We start from the raw sequence: 22,638 nt of genomic DNA, 5'->3' as shown, positions 1-22,638 counted from the left end.
TCTGTTGCAGAAGTTCCCATAAAAGTGTGGCATCTGTAGGTTGCTTTGCTTTCACTCTTCTGTCCAGTTCATCCCAAACCAGTTCCATGGGGTTTAAGTCTGGAGACTGTGCTGCCACTCCATGTTTTCAAACTTACCATCTTGTTCTTTTTCTCCTAAGGTAGTTCTGGCATAGCTTGGACTGATGTTTTGGGTCATTATCTTGCTGTAGGATGAACCACTGACCAACTAGGAAGTCTTCAGTAGTCCATTGGCGGTGTTTCATGGCCTAGGCAAGCCTCTTTTTCTTATTCTGACGTCTTAACAATGTGCAACTCCACCTGTCAAACCTGTAACTCCAAGTCTTCTCTTCACAGTTGAAACTGAGACTTCTTACTACGTCCACTATTAAGCTGTGCTTGAAGCTGTTGTCCTGTGAGCTGCCTATCATGCAAGCTGTTGACTCTCAGAAACTTGTCTTCTGATTCTGTTGTGGCTTTGGGCCTTTGACTGGGCTTTGAGCAGCATTTTAAGCGTATAAAAATCATAAACACTGCAGCAGGTAAAGTTTAATGTTTACAAACAGCTCCCTGCTTCAGAATGACTTCACATGTGATAAATATGAAGGAAAAAGCTGTTTCAGTTAATTTGATTTGAAGGAATGCAGGAGACAACATATTTTGCAAAAGTGTGCATTTGAGTTTCTGAAGGAGAGTTTCTCTGTAGGAAGACCTACATTTTTAAGTGTTATGATGGTCTGTCTCTCTTCTATTGTTAAGGCCTGTATGTTATTTTTCAGTTTTGGGTAACCTTGCCTTTTTTTAACCTCTGGCAGTTCACCACTTACCTTTGTACCATTTCAAGCTATTCATTGGATTTGAAGAACTTGAATTTTAATAAAAACTGGAAAATTGGGGTGTTCTAAAACCTTTGACCAGTAGTTTACCTGTTGGCGTTGTAACTTAGTATAAAAACTTTTTGCAAGTGACACGTGGCTTTGGAGAAGCTTTTAAAAGTGGTTAATAAACTCTGCTTGATGCTAAATGTGACTCCATGGAAGTGTTTATGTCCTGCTGTCGGTCTGATGTCCACACAGGTCTAATGACAGTGGACCCTAATGGCAGGTTCACAATAAACCCAGTTAATGTAAATGTGGTAGATCAGCACCACAAGTTGGGCGATTTCTGATTTTACAGGTTGGGGCTTTGATTGAACTCATCAGGTAGTGTGAGTGAAGTCGAAGTGTGTGCAAACAAAGTATAATTCTACAAAATGTCCACAAGAGGACGCTAGAAGTCTTTGAAAGACGCTATTAAGAAGTTCTGTCTGGTAGTAAGTATGACCACCGGGTTTGACAGTCCTGTATGGAGATGCTGCAGTATTTAAAGACTGAGTAATGAGAGTATTCTTTGTACTAAAAAACACTTACTATTATAAAACGAAAGCTTTCTTTAAGCCTGTTGATTTGGTCACTTAAACCAACTGATCAGCCGTTTACAATTCAGATTTCTTTCAGAGTAAATCATTTCAATTTGTTTTTGATACAGTCCTTTTAAGTTACACTGTCTGTGCTTTGAATTGTTAATTTCCTGGCAGCACACTAGGAGTATGTAGCATAATAATGATTTAAAGAAGCATAACTGTACGTGGTGTCACTCGGTGCGAGAGAAATGGGAAACCTGCTGCTCCCAGATCAGTACGTGTGAGTAGGGGAGGAGATATGGGTGCAGGTGGGGGTGAGGCGGTGGTATCCTGCCGCAGGTCTCCGCTCTGTGGAGACACTGAAGACAGAAGCCCGGGTGGGGAGATATGCTGCATCGTTCTACCGCAACGGCGGGCCATGTGTGAGTCCACCGAGCCCCTACATGGGCGGAGGTGTCCCCGGAGATGCTTCACTGTCAGCGCGTCCTCCCGGCCCGGGACGCAGCCTCCGGTGTCCACATGAGGGGGGACGGCGGTGGAGGACTCCGCTCGGACGCACAGTTGTGAAACATTATGAAGGCAAAACGTCCAGCATCTGAGGGTCCCCGGGCGCCGCACTGACAGCCATGGATCATCTTTTTCGGAGAAAGCGAGTAGGTTTGCTGAAGCCCCTCCTGAGTCTGTCCCTGGTTTTTGCTTCTTTTCTCATGATCCACAAGCTGAAGCTGTCCGAGAAAGACGCAGTGGGAGTTAAACACATGAGGGATGAGGGCTGGTGTGGTTCCGAGTGTTTTTCATTCAAGAAAGGAGCCGTGAAAACTAGTGTGGAGAGCTCCGACTCTCCGGTGCCTCTCTTGGATTCGCAGCGGGTCTCCAACGGGACCCCGGCATCCTCCTGGGACGCACAGGTTCTCAACTGCAGCGAGGACGCGTCGGTGAGGACCCAGGACTGGTTTCGGCGACTGGACCCGAGGTTTCATCAGTTTGTTCTGCACAGACACTGCAGGTATTTCCCTATGCTCATCAACCACCCGGAGAAGTGCGCGGACGGAGAGGTGCACCTCCTCATGGTGGTCAAGTCCGTTATCGAGCAGCACGACCGGCGGGAGGCAGTGCGCAAAACCTGGGGCAAGGAGCACACTGTGGATGGAAAGAAGATCAGGACATTATTTCTCCTGGGAAGCCCCACTGCCGGCAAAGACACCAAGAACCTGCAGAAACTGATCGAGTACGAGGACCTGATCTACGGGGACATCCTGCAGTGGGACTTCATGGACACTTTCTTCAACCTGACTCTAAAAGAGGTGAATTTTCTCAAATGGTTCGACATCTACTGCCCCGACGTGCAGTTTATATTCAAAGGGGATGATGATGTGTTTGTGAACACGCACAACCTGCTGGAGCTCGTCGGTTTCAAGGTGGAGGAGAGCAAAGAGGCCGACTTGTTTGTGGGGGACACCATCTCCAAGGCGATCCCCATCCGAAACCGGCAGAGCAAATACTACATCCCCAGAGAGCTGTACGATAAGCCATACCCGCCCTATGTCGGAGGTGGGGGGTTTCTGATGTCCTCCCAGCTGGCCAGAAGACTCTTCGTGGTGTCTGAGGACCTGGAGCTGTACCCCATTGACGATGTGTTTTTGGGCATGTGCCTGCAGAAGCTCCACTTGTCCCCAGAGCTGCACCCGGGATTTAGGACATTCGGCATCACCAGACGCAGGGTGAGTTCCATGAACAGCGAGCCCTGCTTTTACAGAAACCTGATCGTGGTGCACAAACTGAGCGCGCAGGAGCTGCTGAAGATGTGGAGCGTGGTGCACAACGAGGAGCTGGTGTGCGCACTAAGGACCTCCATATAACTGACAGTTTATGTACATTGAAACCAATACATCCACCAAAGCTGAACTCACACAGGGAACAGGAGGTTTTAATTCACGGTCTCATGGAATCTGCGGAGTCATGTCAGTGTTCATATTCAGTCAGGCCGTCAACTCCACTAATGGATGCGATATTAAATAACACACCGTACACAGATAGTTTGCATTTACCATAGTCTGTATGTCAGAATAAAAAGGTTGCTGTAGACTGAACAGGTTTCCACTACTGCTAGTCTGCCGTTGCATTTTGTAAAACCACTACCGCACAGCTGCACACTGTGAACGCGGGTAAAGGTTTCTGATTCTTGGTGCCATTTGAGATTGCATCTAAAATCCAACGATTTCTTTAGAGTTGGTTGTCAGAGAAGCTGCTTTCTTTGTGTGTTCGTGCAGCAAAGTGAACTACGTGGACTTACAGCATAACAAGCAGCTGCATTCATAGTGGACTGATTACTTTGCAGAGTATTCAAAAATTATAAAAAATCATGATTTTTTTGAAAGTTAATATATTTTTTTAATTTTATTTTTTAATTTACAGAGTCTGATTTACAGAGGCAGGCCTAAAACCAAAGAAATGAAAGGGCTTTAATACTGCAGACTCGTGTATGATAGTGTAAATAGAACTGGAGCTCTGCTAAATACAGAAACACTGTTGCAGCATTTGGTTGATACTGGTGTATGAACAGCACTCTGGGTACTACTAAGAATAACATAAGGTCTCAATGTCTGCAGCCAATTCTAAGAGTATGTTTTGCTTTTAACCCTTAGATGCTCCATGATTGGACCCTAAGCTCTTCCACAAATGGGTCAAAAATGACCCGCAAAAGAATCTTTTATGCCATTTTTGTCATTTTGGTTTAGAATAATCATTTGCATTATTGTTTTTATTCTATTTTTGTCCATACAAAAATGATTTCATTTTTGAAATGTTTATTTTTCACTTTATAACTGATTTGCATAATTTAAAAAAAGAAGAATTTGCACAGAACAGCAATAGAAGAATGTTAACATCAATTTTGTAGACATTTTTCCTCTCTTTTTCTCTAGCTGTTACTGCCCTCTGCTCCTCCATCACCTCTTGTATGATACTACCAGTGATAAAGCGCTTGGGGTAGTCATACAAATATTACAATTTCTTTAAAAGTATAAAAGGTAACTGAAAAATTTTAATTGAATGATATCAAAACATGTTTTTTGAGGAACAGCTGGAATATGAAGTGATAAAAACTTTTCATTACAAAGATGTTGCAAGAAATCAACCTCACCGGGTCATTTTTGACCCACTTATGCATCTAAGGGTTAAGGGAAGCTCAACACACATCTCTTTACGTTCAGCTGCTAATCACAGAGGACTTCAGCTCATAGATTCAAATAGTAACAGGAATCTTTATTCATGTGCAATGTTGAGCTTAGTGTAGCTTTATTTAACAAATACACCTAGGTTTCAAGAAAAATAGCAATTTATTGCAGAAAATACTGACTACTCTGCACATACATCTCGATAAAATATCCACTGTTGCAGTAGTTCTCAGTACAGATGTACAGGGTGTCCCTAAAGTCTGGACACAGGCAAAAATACATATTTTCAAGAAATTATATTTTGAACAACATTTTATTCACTATTATTTATATATATATATATATATTTTTATATATATATATATATATATATATATATATATATATATATATATATATATATATATATATATATATATATATTAAACTATTGAATTTAATACATATTTGATAGTTAATAAAATATATATTTAATATAATAGCCATATTTAATCTGTGGAGGCAGAGAGTTAATGAGATTTCCTGTGTCCAGACTTTAGGGACACCCTGTATATTATGATTGAATTTAGAAACCAAACATAGTCTTATGTTTTAATAAATGTTGAGCTGTTTCTCCACCAATACAACAATCAGCGTTGTCACACACATTCTTGTTGTCATTACAATTTGTCAAAGTGTACTGAACAATCTGAGACCACCTGGGACTGTTTTTAGGATGTGTCTGTTCACAGATTTGTTTTTTCACTCTGTCTTCAGATATTTTACAATCAACATTGTCATAACACTGTGTAACACAACATCAGCAGTAAAATTATAGCGATAACTATGAATATGGCAAATTAATGTAACTGATCCTGAATCTGTGAGTTTGTGTAGTTTCCAGCTAATTAAGTGCTTCAAACTGTTCGCTGGGTTCAGCCCGTGTCATTTTCAGCAGAAATCAAAACTTGAGGAAAAACAGGTGCTATACAAATCCAGCTGTAAGTAATACATTCACCTCCATTTATTTCTTCATTACTATTGTATTAGGTCTATTGAGTTGAAATGTCTACTTTGTATCTCACTTCTACTCCAGATTGTCAGTAGGCATTAAGCAGGGCAATAAATAAAGTACATTCTGCTCTAAAACTACAGCAGTGAAACATCATCACTGTGGCCAAGTGCTCCTTCATTCCTTCTACAAACTTTAAGACAAGAAATGAAAAGAAATATATAGACAGATTAGTAACTGTAAAGCTGAATATAAATCTACTCTCAGGTTGACAATGGCTTCAGGATTGAAGAATGACCTGCTGGAGTGTTGCCAAGGGATGGAGTGTCTTCTGCTTGTAACTCAACCCCAACCTCTCTCATTACTGCTTCAATTAGAAGAGGAGTGTTTGAATGTATCAGTCACTGTTTCCTGACAAGATGTAGTGACTGACTAAACTGGTAATCAATCAGAAGCTCTTCAACAGATTTATCGTGTGTGAACTGATGCTATGAATGTTTCAGTTTTATGTAGAAATATAAAATTGCCCCTGAAAAGCTAAAAAAAAAAAAAAAAAAAGCTTACATTTATATCGGCGATTGATAAAGAGAAACTTCACAGACGTTATACTGAAAGGCTACTTCACAAGCCTGTGAAAACAGTTGTATAATGGAGCCTTTTCGAGCGTGAGGAAATAGCCCTGATGATGTCAGAGTGAGGTCATCAAGGGTGTCTCAGCATGGGTTTGGATACGCCACATTTATATCGCAGGGCCTGCAATGCAATTTGAAGTTGTGGAGTTTGCAAGCTTTTGGTGTTTAGCAGACAGATAGGATCTGATAAGACGACACCATTGATTGCACTGAGGGACGTAACATCAAGCAGTTCTGAAACTCTACCTACAATGGGGCCTAAAAGTCAGGACATAGCTGCCACTACTGCTTTATTTTTTAACAATTAACAATTCTTTTGTTAATCGGTCTCTTGTGAGTCTGTCAAACTTAATAGAAGCATAGTACAAAATTGATGGACTACGACTTTAAGCTGTACAATTCCCTTTCGCAGAGGCTCCAAACGGCAGTGAGTTTTGTGAAAATAAGAGCCTCGAAACTCAGCAATCCTGTAAGGTGATACCAGTAAACAGAACACAGTGTACTTATGTTTACTAGCCCTGCAGGTGTTTGATGCTAGAGGCGTGATGGGTAGACAAAACAGGCCAGTGTCCAGTTTTCTCCATGTTGTGTGAATTTTCTGTTACGGACCACACAAGACTTTACAGTTAGTATGGTAAAGGTAAAGTATCTCAGTGGATACAACACCGAGTTGTAATGCTAGTTTGTACATTACCCGATAAAACAGGCATGTTCCCTTCTTGGTAGGCTTAAAATCTATTAAATATATTGATGTCTTCAATAAAAAAAAAAAACTGTATTGGCTTTGAATATATTGCATAAGTCAGTGACCACATCTGAAACCTCTTGTGTGTTTTCAAAAAGTGCCAAATGCAGGAATATAGAACCAGGGAATAGGGGAGTAGGTGGGGATGTTTGTTGATGTTGGATTCCTCCTCTGGGTTGCATGGAACTTGTTTCAACGCTTCCCTAGTGTATATCGTTTGGCCAAAGGTGCCAGGGATGGGATCCGGCTGCCTCTGCCCATGGGTCTGGCTCGGGCCCCAACTGACCAGGATTGCTTCAACTTGGCTCCACCGACAGCCTTGCCTGGACACACACAAAATGGCATTTACGCATTAAAGTGCAATGCAAACATTGAAGCAGAGGAAACAGTTTCCACTAAACAAAGCAGCCCGCATCACCTGTGATGTGAGTATAAACAGGAAGATTTTCTGGTGACAGCAGTTCATGGTGATGTGACGACATTCTGGAAGACTTTGTGTCCTCTGATAATGTACTGCAAGGTCACTGAGTCTATGCTGCAGCCACTAGGCTTACTCATACATTACAATATGCAGTGCGCTACTGGTGTATTCTGTCGGAATAATGGTGAAATTATAAAAATGTCAGAATCAATTATGGAAAATGTTGTAGTAAGTAGTGATGCCACACTAAAACACAAGTAAAAATCTTGCATTAAAAATATACCGATCTATGCTGTTTTAACAAAGACAGTTAACGTCACCTAACAGTGGTGTGAAAATATACACGTGTGCTATCTTTGTGTGCTACTACATGATTTTTAAAGGTGATCAGTAACAATGACAACTGTTTTCCTCTAGAAAGGCACTTGGACAATGTGCGTATATCAAATTGCTGTTGCTAAAAACATGTTGAGAGGTAATCGTGACAAAACTGGGTTATATACACTCATTGGCCACTTTATCAGGTACACCTTGCTAATAAAAGGTTGGACCCCCTTTTGCCTTCAGAATCACCTTAATTCTTCATGGCATACTTTCAACAAGGTGTTGGAAACATTCCTCAGAGATTTTGGTGCATATTGACATGATAGCATCACACAGCTGCTGCAGATTTGTTGGCTGCACATCCATGATGTGAATCTCTTGTTCCACCACATCCCAAAGGTGTTCTACTGGATTGTGATCTGGTGACTGTGGAGGCCACTGGAGTGCAGTGAACTCATTGTCATGTTCAAGAAACCAGTTTGAGATGATTTCAATTTTGTGATGTGGTGCATTATCCTGTCCAATTTTGGTGAGTCTGTGCGAATTGTAGCCTCAGTTTCCTGTTCTTAGCTGACAGGAGTGGCACCCAGTGTGGTCTTCTGCTGCTGTAGTCCACCTTCTTCAAGGTTGGACGTGTTGTGCATTCAGAGATGGTATTCTACATTCCTTGGTTGTAACGAGTGGTTATTTGAGTTACTGTTGTCTTTCTAACATCTCCAACCAGTCTGCCCATTCTCCTCTGACCTTTCACATCAACAAGGTATTTTCGTCTACACAAGTGGATATTTTCTCTTTTTCGGACAATTCTCTGTAAACCCTAGAGATGCTTGTGTGTTAAAATCCCAGTAGATCAGCAGTTTCTGAAAAACATCTGGAACCAACAGCCATGCCATGTTCAAAGTCACTTAAATCTCGTTTCTTCCCCATTCTGATGCTCCGTTTGAACTTCACTAAGCTGTCTTGACCACATCTATATGCCTAAATGCATTCAGTTGCGGCCATGTGATTGGCTGATTAGCTATTTGTGTTAAGCAACTGAACAGGTGTACCTAATAAAGTTGCCAGTGAGTGTATAATGAGAACCTTAAAAATGCGACCTAAATATTTTCATCACTGGTCATAGAGTGTGAGTGCATTGGACACCAACACCAATGGTCACTCTGCCATCAGTGTAATATAAATCAGCTATCCTTCAACAAACCATCTGCCTTAATGAAATCTAGCACACGTACAATAAGCACGGTTCTTGCGAAACATCACTAAAAATGGATACACCAATTCCTACTACACTATATTCCAAATTAAATCTATCACTATTTTTACGAACCACCTTTTGTGTAATGAGGCAGAAAGCTGTAGTGGAAAAGCTACAACATGAAATTTTTTACCAACGAACATTGGCACTTTCTATAGCTCTCACACTAAGAGATGGGGTGGTAGGTGTAAGCCGGAGGTGTATGAATGCTTTACCTTGTGCTGGCTGGGTTCTCTGGGACACCGCAGTCCTGCGTGAGTTTTGTTTACAGCCCTCCCTACCCATGAGGTGAGCCTTCCAGGCCTGGAACAGGGACAAAGTAGCTCAGTGAGTCTGTTCCTCTCCCAGCTACTTTCTTGACGAGGACAACCACGGGTGACTGTAGACCCAGTCAAGACCCAAATGGCTGCCCTCCCTCCCTCTAACACTGCAGTCTTTCATTGGATTTAGACTGGGAGCTCTAGGAAGGAGAGTGTAACTTTCCTTCAGTTTTTTCATCCTTCTTTAATAAGGGTGTGTGAGGTGACAAACTGCATGCAGTGAATCAGATTGGTAATGAGAAAACAGATACATTACAGCTCAGGCTCAATCGTATATGTCACTGTACAGTTAAACACAATCCTCTGCATAATCTATTTGTCATATTACACAGTAAGTGTTATATGTGGTCTGAACATGGCTCATAGAAAAAGCACCAAAAGTGAAACAGAACCTTGCTACAATTTCAAGTTTATATATTAAACATCCTTGTTTTTTGTTTGTTTGTATTGTTGTTTGGCTAAAAGTGTTCTTAGACCGACAACAACATTGCCTAAGACACTCATGTGTGTTAAGCACAGCTAAGGCTAATACACATTTTTAACAGCAACCTTCAAAATGTTTGCATTAGACTGGTTAAACACAAATGCCCTTTATGGATTTTTGACTTTTTAACCATTTGGCCACACCCCATTAGGGGGAAAAATGACTGGTTATTCAAAGTTTTATTAAATGGAGGTTGCTACTTCTTGTTGTACCTCTGTATTTTTACATGTATTCCAAACTAAATGCTGCCACTGCTTGGATTAACATAAATACACTTATTCTAGTAATGAACTCTTTACACTATGGTTTGAGAAAATAGCAAACAGACCGTTGTTTATATATGAACTAGGAGTACTTTCTGTGAAACTAACTCATGCTTCCTTGCATCCTCTGGTTTCAGTCTTGCTCTAAACAGGCTGTTTCAGTGTCTGTGGCTAAGCTGTTGTTGTCCACACCCTCTTCAAGTAGAAGACTCTGAGATGAGTTTGTCACACAGTGCTGCAGTTATCAAATCTGTATTTTAGTAGTGCAAACTCGCAGTTTAGAAATGGCTCTGAAGTGACTGCTGTTTAACTTCTTCTGTTTAATGTCTTAATAGGTTGCATCTTAGTCACTGTTTCATACTCATTCTGTTGGCTGACATCAGAAACAAAAAAAAAATGTAAATGAAAACTTCATTGGGAATTTTGCTTTATTAAGATACAGTAAACATGAGCATGGAGAGCATGAGAGAAGCAAACGGATGTAAACTCCAGCTGAATTAACGTCGCACTGAGACACAGCAGGTGACATTAAAAAACAGTAACCCACCCAGTCCTTGTTAACTTAAACTTTAAAAGATTCCACCACCTCTGAATGTCCTTCAGCTTTACAGTTTCCACAGCGTTGTGGCCAAATAATCACAGCTAATGGTAATGTTAGTCACACAAACGAAGGATTTTCGTATATTTGTGGTGACAATGGCAACAAAAGTAAAAGTAATCCACTGGGTTTTCAGTGCCTCAGATACTGGGAGTGCATGAAGATTCTTATAGCCAAAAGCAGAACATCTAGTGTGGTTTGCTCGTGGCTGTGACAATTTAGAGCTAGTAGAAGCAGACCCAGAGAGTAGAAAAACCTAGTGAACTGTAAAGCAGCTGCTCATGTTAAATGGGTCGCCTCGCAAGCTGCAGGCAGTGAAGAGGTAGAAGACCAGGAGAACAGATATGGTCATCTAGGAGCGTAGAACGAGGAAACACAAGTGTATCCTCACTGGGAGGAGCTAAGGTGTGAATGAGACTTGCCAGTGAGGGAAGCGAGAAGACACATTAGGATAAAGAAAAGCACCCTATGACTTAATGTTCACCAGTTTTTGTTCATAGGGCAATTTCCTTTTCTTCTGGTGCAGCAGCATTTGACCAGCAGATTCTGCCAGCACGGTTTTACAGTATCAAAAATAGGAAAAGCACTCAAGAGAGCGCAGTACTCTGCCAAAGCTGCTCTGTCGTTGTATCAGATGAAATCTTGAAAAAAATCGTGGCAGAAATCACGGCACCATAGAATGTGGCCATTTAATATGAATGTACCCACAAACAAAATGACCTTGCGGTGAGTGCAGGCGTGCGGTATGCATGAGTACGTTATGTACGGATACCGAATCACGTGACCTAAATATGTAGCAGATGGCGGGAATTGATGGGACTCGGAAACACCCCCACAATTTAATCAATTGTTCCTTGTATCATTTCTGAAGGATGAGTCCCGATAAGTCTGCAGTGGTCGATTTGTAGTAGGACCACAATCATGTGATCGTGAGCAGGAAGCTGATGTAGTGTTCACTTGTTGTCATAGTTAAAAGGACACCATGCCTCACAATGATACAGTAATCTTTACAAAATCTGTGGATCCAGACTATAAGCCACATTACTGCCAAAATCTAATCACTTGGTCTTTGTGTCATGTCTGATCTCCCCTGGAAATTTCATCCAAATCCGTTGGTCCGTTTTTGAGTAATGTTGCTAACAGGCAGACGGACAAACGTATGCCGATCGTCATATAACTCCGCCGTTCCTTGGTGAAGTAATAAGAACCACACACAATATGTTCAGAGGCATATTGTAATAAATGACCTGCATTGACTTAACAAGTTTTTTCTCAAGCAAGAACAGAGGAGAAAAAATGAAAGCAGACACCATTGTTACATCTCTTTGTGAGGCAGAGAATCTTGCTCATGGTATACCCATTTTAAACGTCTCTGAGACACAAAAGATTAGTATTAATGTGTCGCTCCGAGGGTGCTGAAATGTCAGCACTGACTATTTAAGAGAAGATACGAACAGAATATTTTCCTTGGGGTTGTGTTATGTAATATTCAACACACAGGATATGCTGAATGCATGTCAATGTTTTTCAGTTTCCTGTTTTGATTATATTTCTTCCGTGACACAATCTATGTATTGGTTAATCCTGAGACGACCAGTAAATCTTGAAAACTACTGCTGGATTCAAAGGAAATTTGAACTTATCCAATTTTAAAATAGGAGAATGATGACATTTTAAAATCTGTTTATAGTTAGTATCAAAAGCATGGTATTTTCCTAAATCATAGTGACTACAGAAAATGAGGGGAAAACTCAAACAAAAATATAGATAAAAGTTTAATCAATGAACAGCTGATCTGAACATTTTGTCTCTACTTCTCCTGAAACTATTAAGAATGTGAAGAATGTGATGCCCATTAAGAACAAAGGGTTTGCTTCCTTTGAAGCCCTTAAAGGCAAACAATAGCTGTTTTTTCACCTCAACACCTGTTTGCTCCTAAAGCCTCATATTAAATGCTTTCTGACTTCTGTGTTGATATGAAAGCAAGAGAAAGACCAAAACCTAAAGTCAGTGAGCACAAAATCTACATCTGACATTTAACTATTTTATAATCTAGTGAGCACGTATTCTGTAGGTCAAGTAAAAAAAGCCCCTTGCTATATATCTATTGATAACTTATCATCTGTAGCTGACATGTACTGAATCTCACCTCCTCTCCAGGCATGAAGTTGTTGTGACACAAAGGACAGTGGTTGGAGTCTTTTCCCGAGATAGGGGCTGAAACAGAAACATGACACCTTTAAGCTGCCTGTTATACAATTACAGAAGAGAGCCCCTAAACAATAATTATACACTACGGAAGGACTACATGTTCAGATACAACATGTCTGTGAGCATTGGGATATATAATCGGAAATGCAATCAATACTAACTCACAATGTGTATTTAGTTACTTGTAATTAACAGAGGTAAAAAAAGAGAACATTACAAGTATATTGTAACACAATAGTGTCACTGCTGTTTATGGAACATATGGCTGATGATACACACAGTGTAAGCCATGTATTATCCGGACTTCCATTAAGAGGAATTTGAAATTGCTGCTTTCCAAACATGGCTAGTAGTAATACGGCCTCTTTCTAAACTGGTATCCAACTGGGAAATGCAAAATTAAGATCCTATGAAGAAAGCTAACCTCAGTTTTCAGACAGTAAGTAAATACTAGCAACAGGACTTTGATTTCTTAAAGGATTCTGTGTAGCATTGTGAACAGAATACTTTCTGCATCATGTTTCTTTGTAGCCACAGAAGCACTGTACCTGTTAGGACAAAACTACTCAATAAATGAAATCAGTTATACAATAAAGAGGAACATTTCAGCTGTGCAGTGTAACAACTGAAGTTAGCTCAACAAATTCAGGCTGAGGAGAATTAAGGTAAAAACCAGGAAGAAAAACATATTTATCCACCTAAGCTTGGTAAATCAGTGTTTAAGGAAATGTGTTTTGGAAAAAAAATGTAACAAGGAAATTCAGGTTTTGTTTGCTCAGTGACAGCAAACTCTGGGGGTGAGTGAATTTGAAAATTACCCTGACGAACTAATTTTAACAAAATTATTGATTTTCATTAATGAATAACGGCAACTTCAGTTTCCAGTAGTCTAAACACCTGTTGGACAAGCAGACTAGAAATGTAACCAAAGCGAAGACTTTGACAGACATGGCCACAAGTTCAACCAGTATAACAACAGTTTTTCAATTCAAAGTCTGTATTGGTAAATGGTGATGTGCCGGTATTAGTTTTGCAGTGTGTTGGTTTTGTTAGACAACGGTGTTGTTTTTTTGTCTTCTTGATTTGACAATGAAATAAAGAAAAAATATATTAGAAGAAAAAAGAAAATAACTCTGTAGCCATACAAAACCAACAAATTGCATTGTTCCCATTGCTTCAAATATTTTGAGAAATTTTCCAAAAGCATGAAAGAGCAAAAGAGAACTCACAGTTGCAGGTGGGACCCTGAATGTGGCAAGTCATATCCTCGGTGGCCACAGCCTCTGAGCAGTGTGGGCACTGACTGAAATTGGACCTGTTTTCACATTCACCCAGTAGGTGCTCTGTGAGGCTGGCTATTTCAACTACCTGCAAACAAAATGCAGAGCTGTTCACAAAGTCTTTGTGCTGTATTATTGAGGTGATTTTTAAACAGCTGAACAGATATTGCTTTTTAAGTTGATTTCTGAAAAAGTTCTAAAGCTCCTGGAAATGTAATAGTCTACCTGTCTACATTCATCACAGCGCCGTAGCATCGGGCAGTGTTTCCAGTAGTGAAGGTCCAACCCATCTTCTGTGAATGACTCGTCCTTTTTACCACAAAATATACACAAGCTGAAACAGAGTGTAGACATCCCATCAGATCATATCCTACTGAAGCTTACTTCTGGCAAACTAATAAAAATAACACTCAAAATGAGAGGTAAATTTAGCACCTCAGCTATATATACACACTACTGTTCAAAAGTTTGAGTTCATTTAGAAGCAGAAACTACCGGTCAAAAGTTTTACAATGCCCTAATTTTTCCAGTTTTTAATTAAAATTCAAGTAGTTCAATTTCAATGAATAGCTTGAAATGGTACAAATGTAAGTGGTGAACTTTCACAGGTTACAAAAAAGGTCTGGTTACCCAAAACTGAAAAATAATGTACATTTCAGGATAATACAAAAACAGCTTTTTCAGGAAACAAGAAATGGGTTAACAACTCACTGCTGTTCTGCAGCAATGGAGGTTGATCAAGCCTTGAAAGTTGTTGCTACCAAATCCTACAGGTGTACCAACTTTTTTTGATTACTTACAACCTCCTCTGTCTGCATAAAAGTAGTGTTGGAACACACCGTGGCACCATACCCTCCAGAGCATCATCTGAACAGTACTGTACTGCAGAAAGTAGTTTGTTGATATAAAAATGGTGAGGAAAAGGCAATTAACAACAGAAAAGGGACAGACCATCATAACACTTAAAAATGTAGGTCTTTCCTCAGAGAAATTGTGACGCATGTCAAGGTATCAGTGAGTACAGTTTTCTTCACCATCAAAAGGCACTCAGAAACTGGAGGAAACTCTAACAGGAAGAGGTCTGGAAGACTCAAATCCACAACAGAATCAGAAGACAAGTTTCTGACAGTCAACAACTTGCATGACAGGCAGCTCACAGCTTCACAGTTTCAAGTACAGCTTAAAAGTGGTCGTAGTAAGCAAGTCTCAGTTTCAACTGTGAAGAGAAGACTTGGAGTTGCAGCAAGAAAGCCATTGCTAAGATGTCAGAATAAGAAAAAGCGGCTTGCATGGGCCATGAAACACTGCCAATGGATTACTGAAGACTGGAAGAAGGTATTATGGACTGATGAATCAAAATTTGAAATCTTTGCTTCATCATGCAGGATTTTTGTACGTTGTCAAGTAGGAGAAAGGATGGTTCCTCAGTGTGTGACATCAACTGTCAAACAAGGAGGAGGAAGAGTGATGGTCTGGGGCTGTTTTGCTGGATCCAGGGTTGGTGACTTGTACAGAGTGAGAGGTACCCTGAAACAAAAAGGCTACCACAGCATTCTGCAGCACCATGCAGTACCCTCTGGTATGTTCCTAGTTGGTCAGTGGTTCATCCTACAGCAAGATAATGACCCAAAACATAAGTCCAAGCTATGCCAGAACTACCAGAGGAAAAAAGAACAAGATGGTAAGTTTGAAAACATGGAGTGTCAGCACAGTCTCCAGACTTAAACCCCATGGAGCTGATTTGGGATGAACTGGACAGAAGAGTGAAAGCAAAGCAACCTACAAGTGCCACACTTGTATGGGAACCTCTGCTACAGAGTTGGGAAGAACATTCTGAAGAATATTTGATTTCCATTGTAGAAAGAATGCCACGATTGTGTTCAGCTGTTGTATCTGCCAAAGGTGGCTACTTTGATGAGTCAAAAGTTTAGAATACATTTTTGGTTTCTAAATTGATTTTTTTAAACTTAATTTGTCTATTTGTTCTATGCTTTTATTTCAGAGTAGAGTGTGACATTAACATGCATAATTTCCAATAAAAAATTGAAAAATTGGGTTGTTCTAAAACTTTTGACTGGTAGTGCATATATAAAAAAATGAATGTGTGCAAACTACACAAACACTAAACATGTGATCATGGGGCTAAATGGACAAAACCAACTGATCAAAGCCTAGTTACACAGAGAGAATCTTCTTGCATATTCACATTATTCCACTGAATTTTCAAAGATCAAAGTTTGGTTCTGAGTTACGTACTTGTCCAGATAATTGATAGATTGTTGAACATCCACATTCTCTGTTGTCTTGCTCTGATGTGATAATCCTTTTGTGACAGCTGGAAATTAATGAGAATTAGATGTTATTTGTCAAAAGTGCATTAATTTGTACACTTATCAGCCAAACATATCAGCCAAATGAAACAGAGTACTCTTGAATGAAAATAAATAATTCACAAAAATGTGAAGATTATGGAGGATACATTTTTCAGTGGACAATACTCTATATATACACTTTGAAAGCTGAACAATTGGTAATGCCCTCATGTCACGCTTTGAAGATGTATGGGGGGAGTAAATCACTAAAATTTAACTGACATCCCAGTAAATTTCTTTAGTCAGACACAGTAACAAACAGAAGTGAGTGTAACTATCTACACCTCTCTGTAATGCTCTAAATGTTTTATGTAAAGCACTTTGAATTGTCTTGGACATGAAGGGTGTGAAACAAACTTGCCTTGCCTTGCCTTGCCTTGCCTTGCCTTGCCTTGCCTTGCCTTGTCTAGCCCTGTGAAGTATCCCTTAATATTAAAAGATCCAAAATTGAATCACCTCTTAATAACTGCATTATTTCTAAGCTGACCGGTAGAATGCTTCCACTCATGAACAATCAAAAACTGCTACTTTCGAAAGTTTGTATTGAAAGCACAAGTCACAAAATAGAAAATAAATGCAACAAAAGTGAATACACCAGTTATCACAGACACACACACAAGTCCTTACTGTAGGAGTATGGCCATATAGTGATCAAGGATGTCTAGAACTTTCTCAGTTTTGGAACTATAGGCTGTGTCTATCTGCATGTCTGCATCATGACTCCACATTGAAAAGAATTGTCAGAGGACCTGAAAAATGTGATTGTGATATTTCACAAAGATCTAAAAAGATATAGTAACATCCGGAGCCCACAAAAAATCAGTTGAAACACAATCAGAGCTGCAATGCCTACCCTCCTAAAATGGTGCCACTAACAGTGTGCCATTTGCACAATCTAGCTATGACAAACAGATGGGAAAATATTTCAGATTTAGCACAGGGATTATAAATAGAAATCAGACTTTATGTGAGAGGTCAGACAATGTGAGGGACATATCATTACGCCAACCTCTGTGGCTGGCATCCATGAAAAACCCCTTGCTTGTTGTTTGAAAAAAAAACTTCGAGATGAAAGTTTGCTGAAGAACATGAAGAGAAGTGTGATCAGCTCATTCTTGGTCAGATTAAACCAAAATACATTTGTTCAACTTGGATGAGAGCCAGCATGTTTGGTATGAAGCTGAGTAGGACTACCACAGTGAATACATAGCTCTGACAGTGAAGCACTGTAAAGTGAAATTAAAAAAAAAAAAAAATCACCTGGCCAAGTATGTCCCCTGACTTGCATCCAATACAACACTTTTATATTTTATGACAAAGAAAGGCAAAGCAGCAGAATCCCTTAGAAAAGAACAGCTGGCAAAAACAGTATCTTAGTAAAGGACACCGGTCTAACACAGTGGTGAGGAGGATTCAGTCTATCATCAAAAATAAAGGCAGAATAGGAAGTATTAAAAAAGTAATATTTGAATAGTAATAAAAGGTACATTGAGTATTGTTTAGTTGTGATTGTGGGACTTATATTTTTAAAACAGTGAATTTAAACTGTTTTTTCATTTATTAATTCATTATTATTCATTTATTTATCATTTATTTTCATTCATAAGAGCAAATACCCGACTGCTAAGTAATGCAATTTTTGAGAGATGATGCAATTTATAATCATTTGTCATTTAAGTGATGTTGCACAGGGGTGTACTCAGTTCTGTTGCATACTCTAAAGTTGCAAGCAAGTAAATGCTAACATTGCCACTGCTGTGCTGCCAGATGACTGCATCAGTCTAAAACATTATACCTTTGATAGGGAGCTTGCTTTCTGCCACTGAACTGCTAAAATAATTACCCTGCTTGGAGCTGAACTGGTTAAACTCTTGAGAGCACTGTTACTTGGCAACTGAAGACAAAGGCAGATGTGTAGAGCTCCTTGCTCCTGTTAAAATGGTTCATAATTTGGGGGATTTTACATCTCAATGCCATGAAATCTAAATTGCACTAAAAAAATGGCTCTCCATTCATGTCACAAGGCATGGCCAGAGCACCCTTTCACATTTTCCACTTGCATATAAACACATTACATTTGAAAGGCAGTAGACCTACAGCTTGCCAGTCTGAAAAGATTATATCAGCACATCATTATGGTTTTGCACCATAAAGCAACATCCTTTTGTGTTTTAGGCAGTCCTTATCAGCTCTGGTAGTACATTACATACTGGCATGAGTAGGAACTGAGTTGTATGTTCTCTGATTCTTCCAGTGTGAATATGTGTACATACTTGCTTTGGCAGCTTTATGGGACTCCTTCTCAGCTTCATGAAGTTCTTTTTTTGCCATTTGTCCTTTGGTGCTTTCATTCCCTCTCTCCTTTACAAGTAGACAGAAAATTAGGAATAGATGTCAGTTCCAAAAAGAGATGAAATAACACAACTTGTCTAGTCAGACAGCTAGTTTGGTATAAACAGTGGAATTACAATGTAGATAAAATGTGCCAGTGTGTATATGCACAGTATTTTTGAATAAATAGATGCGTGACCACCTACTGACTAAAAATTCAACCAAGTCTGTGTGAGGTCATGAATGCAAATATGTAAATGTTATGGAGAGGTGATGTAATTGCAGAACGATGACAGCTCCACCTACTGTGATCTCTTTCAAGGCAGCCAGCTGCTCCTGAAGAGAGTGGATTTCCTCCTTCTCCTTTTGCCCATCCTGCTGACCACCGCCCTTCTTCAAAGTCTGGATAACAAGTGAAATGCCATTAACCTATTTGTCAGATTTACTGTCACAGTATGGTCTCTTTTCTATACTCTATAATAGTATATAATATTCTGGCATCATCTCATTTCTTGTTTGCTACGTCGTCTTTTGTTTCACAGCTATCTTCTTTTAAATTTGCACAGGAACAAAGCTTTGCAGGTTGTTGTAGCTACAGTGCAGCTGTATTATTATTACTGCCATTATGTAATAGGCAGACATAATGTCCAAAAGAAAAATAAAGTTGGTTACTGATTGAGTCGCACACATTATGGTAAAACAATATTAAATCTTATTTACTGGGTATATTGGGATTACATTCGTAAAGCACAAGGATAAACTTTACCATATTGTGTGATGAACAAATACAAAAATGCCAGGTTTGTTGCGGTACAACAGGTGATGATGTGACAGTATTGAAAGGACACTATCTATATTATACCTTGAACAAACACATTTGTGGATCTGGCATGGGACGACTAAAAGCAAGATAATACTGTCTGTGCTGGCTTTGGTATGGGCAAACTGGTATCTGTGCAACATGAACCTCGCTTCCTTTCCTTGTTACCATCAGCTTAAAAAAAGCCAAAAAACAAAAAAACAAAAACACATAGATTCTTCTAAAAAGCTCAACTGGAAGTTTCAGCTTTTCAGAGAGCTCCCATTTTGCTTTGTTTCACTCAAACACAGTTTCACTCTCCACCTACCAGCTGCTTCTCCCTGACAACAATGTTTGAAAAAAAAAATGCACAATGTGAACACAGCCATGGTCTGGCAGCTTGAAGCAGACAATTTTGTGGCATATAGAAAATGGAAACTTCAGGTATCTGTAATACTCTTAACTGAGTGACAAAGACATCAAGTATAAAAGAGTCACTGAATTGCAGTGAAGACAAAAAAAAAAACACTTGCCTGGGTCTCCACAAGCTTTCCGTCAATCTTGGCAAAGCCATCAAAGAGGGTTTTGTAGAGGAATTTCTTTGGTACCGCAGCATCGTTGGGTGGAAGGTAGCTAAGAGCAGCATTTCTGTGCTGCTGGTACATAGATAAGATGATGCGCACTGCTAGCTCTCGAACCCTTGATGCACTGTGCTCCAATGCTGCTGTACAGAACTGACAAAGAACAACACGAACAGCTAGATATTACAGTCAGGGTTTCACAGTAACCTGTTTTCAGAAATGTTAGGAAAATTAGCAATCAGGGTTGTGCATCTTAGACTAAATTAATCTCTTGGCCATGCCACTACAGGTTTCCAATCCACTTTTGATCCATGCTCTTGTGAATGTCAAAGAAAGTGTGTATTACTGCAAACTAACCATATGAAAAGATTATTACACCCCTTGTATCAGTATATTCAAAATGAATTTAATTTAAAGTACAGTTCATATTTTCCTATTATATATTCATATGTGAGCCAAGAGGAAACTATCTGAAATCTGATTACTGTCCTACTAAATCTTGCTGTAACTAGGTTATTACAGTGCATGACAATTCCTTGTGTGATTTCATGTATAACCCGATCTTTTTGAGTAAATTGTGTCTTGGGTGCTTGTAAATGTACTTCATGACATATGGCGTACCTTATGGTCATATTCTAGTGTCTATTCTTGTTTTCTAAGAAGAACTAGAAGGAGTGAACACATTACTACTATTCTAAACCCTTGCACTGACATCCAGTTAGTCACAGAATAGATTTTAAAGTGCTGCTGCGTTTTAACTGTCAAAATCCATTCACAGGCTCGGGCAAAAATAGGTTCCTGACATGCTCGAAGAATGTATACCTCGGACGTTAGAGGTTTAGCAAACAGTCGACAACAGAGATGTACATTGTGTTGGATTGCTATAATGCTCTCTTTATTTACTGTTACTTGATACTCTATAACTGTATGAAATTTTTTGTTGTTTGAATAAGCTTTGCTAAGCCTTTGAAAAGCAGTTGAATTGCTTCTGTGTTTGAAAGTTGCCATTACAAAATCTTGCCTTACAACAGAAGATATTTAGTCCTTGTTTTTAACTTACAAAATTTAGATATTAATGAAGCAATATTTGCTATATTTTCAGGATAATTTCAAGTGCAAAACAGCCGCAATGTTGAGAAAGTCCTTTCAGAGAAGTGGATATCATGACGTAAAAAGAATCTAATAATATAATGACATAAGAGAAACATAATCTTTGTAAAAAAGAGTCAGAACACAAAGGCTGTCCCATCCATGGAGAACATTAACATCCAGAGGTAAACTGTGTACAAAGGCCACCAATCCCTCCCTCAACAAGCTTAGGGACAGCCTGCCATTATTCTCTGTTGTCTCTACCGACCACCTCTCATTTTAATGCAGGAAACTCAATCACCCCCTTTTTACACGCTGGCTCCCGCCTCAGAGCAGATCACCCAGGTAACAGCACAAGAAAAAAAGAAAAATGTTTAAACCATAGCTGAGCTAACACTGTTGAGCTATCGAGAGGGACAGTCACATGAGCCTAAAGAGCCAAAAAAAAAAAAAAAAAAAAAAAAAACCCAGCAGGGAAGATTTTAGTTGAGGTGTTCACTGTGAGCCATCCTGAACACTCCTTCAGTTCTAAGTAAAATATATATTGCTTTTTCCAGGGTTAGGGTTAGAGTTAGACTAGGTCAAAGCATTTTTTTTGGTTTGGTTTTAGACATCCACAGGGAGACAAATCAAGGATCCAACATGTTTTAAGAGCCTTGGGGATATGTCCCGATAGCTCAAGTTAGCGTATCTATGTTGTAGTTGCTCTGGTGGCTGATAAAGTGTCACACAGTTAAAAAGGATTTCCTAAGCTGGTGGGTAAACTAGACCTATTTTTTTTTTGCAATTAGCACAGTGGTTTATAAGGTATCTCTAAAAAGGATTTTCAAAATAACAAAATAATTGATAATTAATTTTGTAGAGAAGCTGAATTTCAGTTTAAACCTTGTGTCTCATATATTTATCATCAAACTGTTTAATGTGACACTCAGGAGAGAAGGCAGGCAGTGGAACAAAGCACAGTCCTCCTGCCACATCTCAATCCAGACTGAAAATGTTTTCCAAGCAAACACGAGGCATCCAATACAAAGGGGTCAGGCGCTGCACAAGCATGCCAAAACATGCAAACTCAGGTCACACAGTGCCACCTGTGTGTTTCTGGCTTCAAAAGGGGGAGAAATTTAGAGGACAAACCTAACAATTTGTTCTTACTGATAAAAGCCAAGTAGAGTCAAGGGGTGGGCTAAATGGGGGGATGGGAGGAAGACCGGTTGTAAAATAGAGAAGGGAGGACAGGACAGCTTGTTGGCCTGACTGACTAGGTCGACAGTTAGACAGTTTGCACCCGGTGATATTAGGTCATTGCTGGAAACCAAACAAGTGCGGAAGACATTACAGTGGGCGGCAGTGGTGACAACACTGACT

The 22,638-nt window shown here is 39.6% G+C and overlaps 2 protein-coding genes across 4 annotated transcripts in view; one reads left to right on the top strand and one right to left on the bottom strand.

Moving 5' to 3' along the window:
- Nucleotides 1-1,704: 1,704 nt before the first annotated feature.
- Nucleotides 1,705-4,894, top strand: b3gnt7l (UDP-GlcNAc:betaGal beta-1,3-N-acetylglucosaminyltransferase 7, like). The gene has a single exon (XM_023276270.3). It carries the CDS (start codon nucleotides 2,028-2,030, stop codon nucleotides 3,258-3,260), a length of 1,233 nt encoding a protein of 410 aa, XP_023132038.1. The 5' UTR covers nucleotides 1,705-2,027; the 3' UTR covers nucleotides 3,261-4,894.
- Nucleotides 4,895-4,971: 77 nt separating this feature from the next.
- cep104 (centrosomal protein 104) overlaps nucleotides 4,972-22,638 on the bottom strand; it is a 39,280-nt gene continuing 21,613 nt past the window's right edge. For 2 of the 3 annotated variants that reach the window (XM_055013275.1, XM_023276260.3), the window contains 9 exons: nucleotides 20,137-20,337; nucleotides 19,111-19,206; nucleotides 18,747-18,834; nucleotides 16,358-16,436; nucleotides 14,327-14,435; nucleotides 14,051-14,189; nucleotides 12,760-12,827; nucleotides 9,161-9,248; nucleotides 4,972-7,268 (listed from right to left, as the gene is read on the bottom strand). In XM_055013275.1, the coding sequence (XP_054869250.1) occupies nucleotides 7,138-7,268; nucleotides 9,161-9,248; nucleotides 12,760-12,827; nucleotides 14,051-14,189; nucleotides 14,327-14,435; nucleotides 16,358-16,436; nucleotides 18,747-18,834; nucleotides 19,111-19,206; nucleotides 20,137-20,337 (999 nt within the window). In that variant the 3' untranslated portion in view covers nucleotides 4,972-7,137. The remainder of the gene's footprint in view (nucleotides 7,269-9,160; nucleotides 9,249-12,759; nucleotides 12,828-14,050; nucleotides 14,190-14,326; nucleotides 14,436-16,357; nucleotides 16,437-18,746; nucleotides 18,835-19,110; nucleotides 19,207-20,136; nucleotides 20,338-22,638) is intronic. The other variant, XM_035950973.2, reaches the window with a different exon arrangement.

This window comes from Amphiprion ocellaris, chromosome 8 (assembly GCF_022539595.1).
Source record: "Amphiprion ocellaris isolate individual 3 ecotype Okinawa chromosome 8, ASM2253959v1, whole genome shotgun sequence".
NCBI lineage: Eukaryota > Metazoa > Chordata > Actinopteri > Pomacentridae > Amphiprion > Amphiprion ocellaris.
This window is presented reverse-complemented; position numbering and strand designations above follow the sequence as displayed.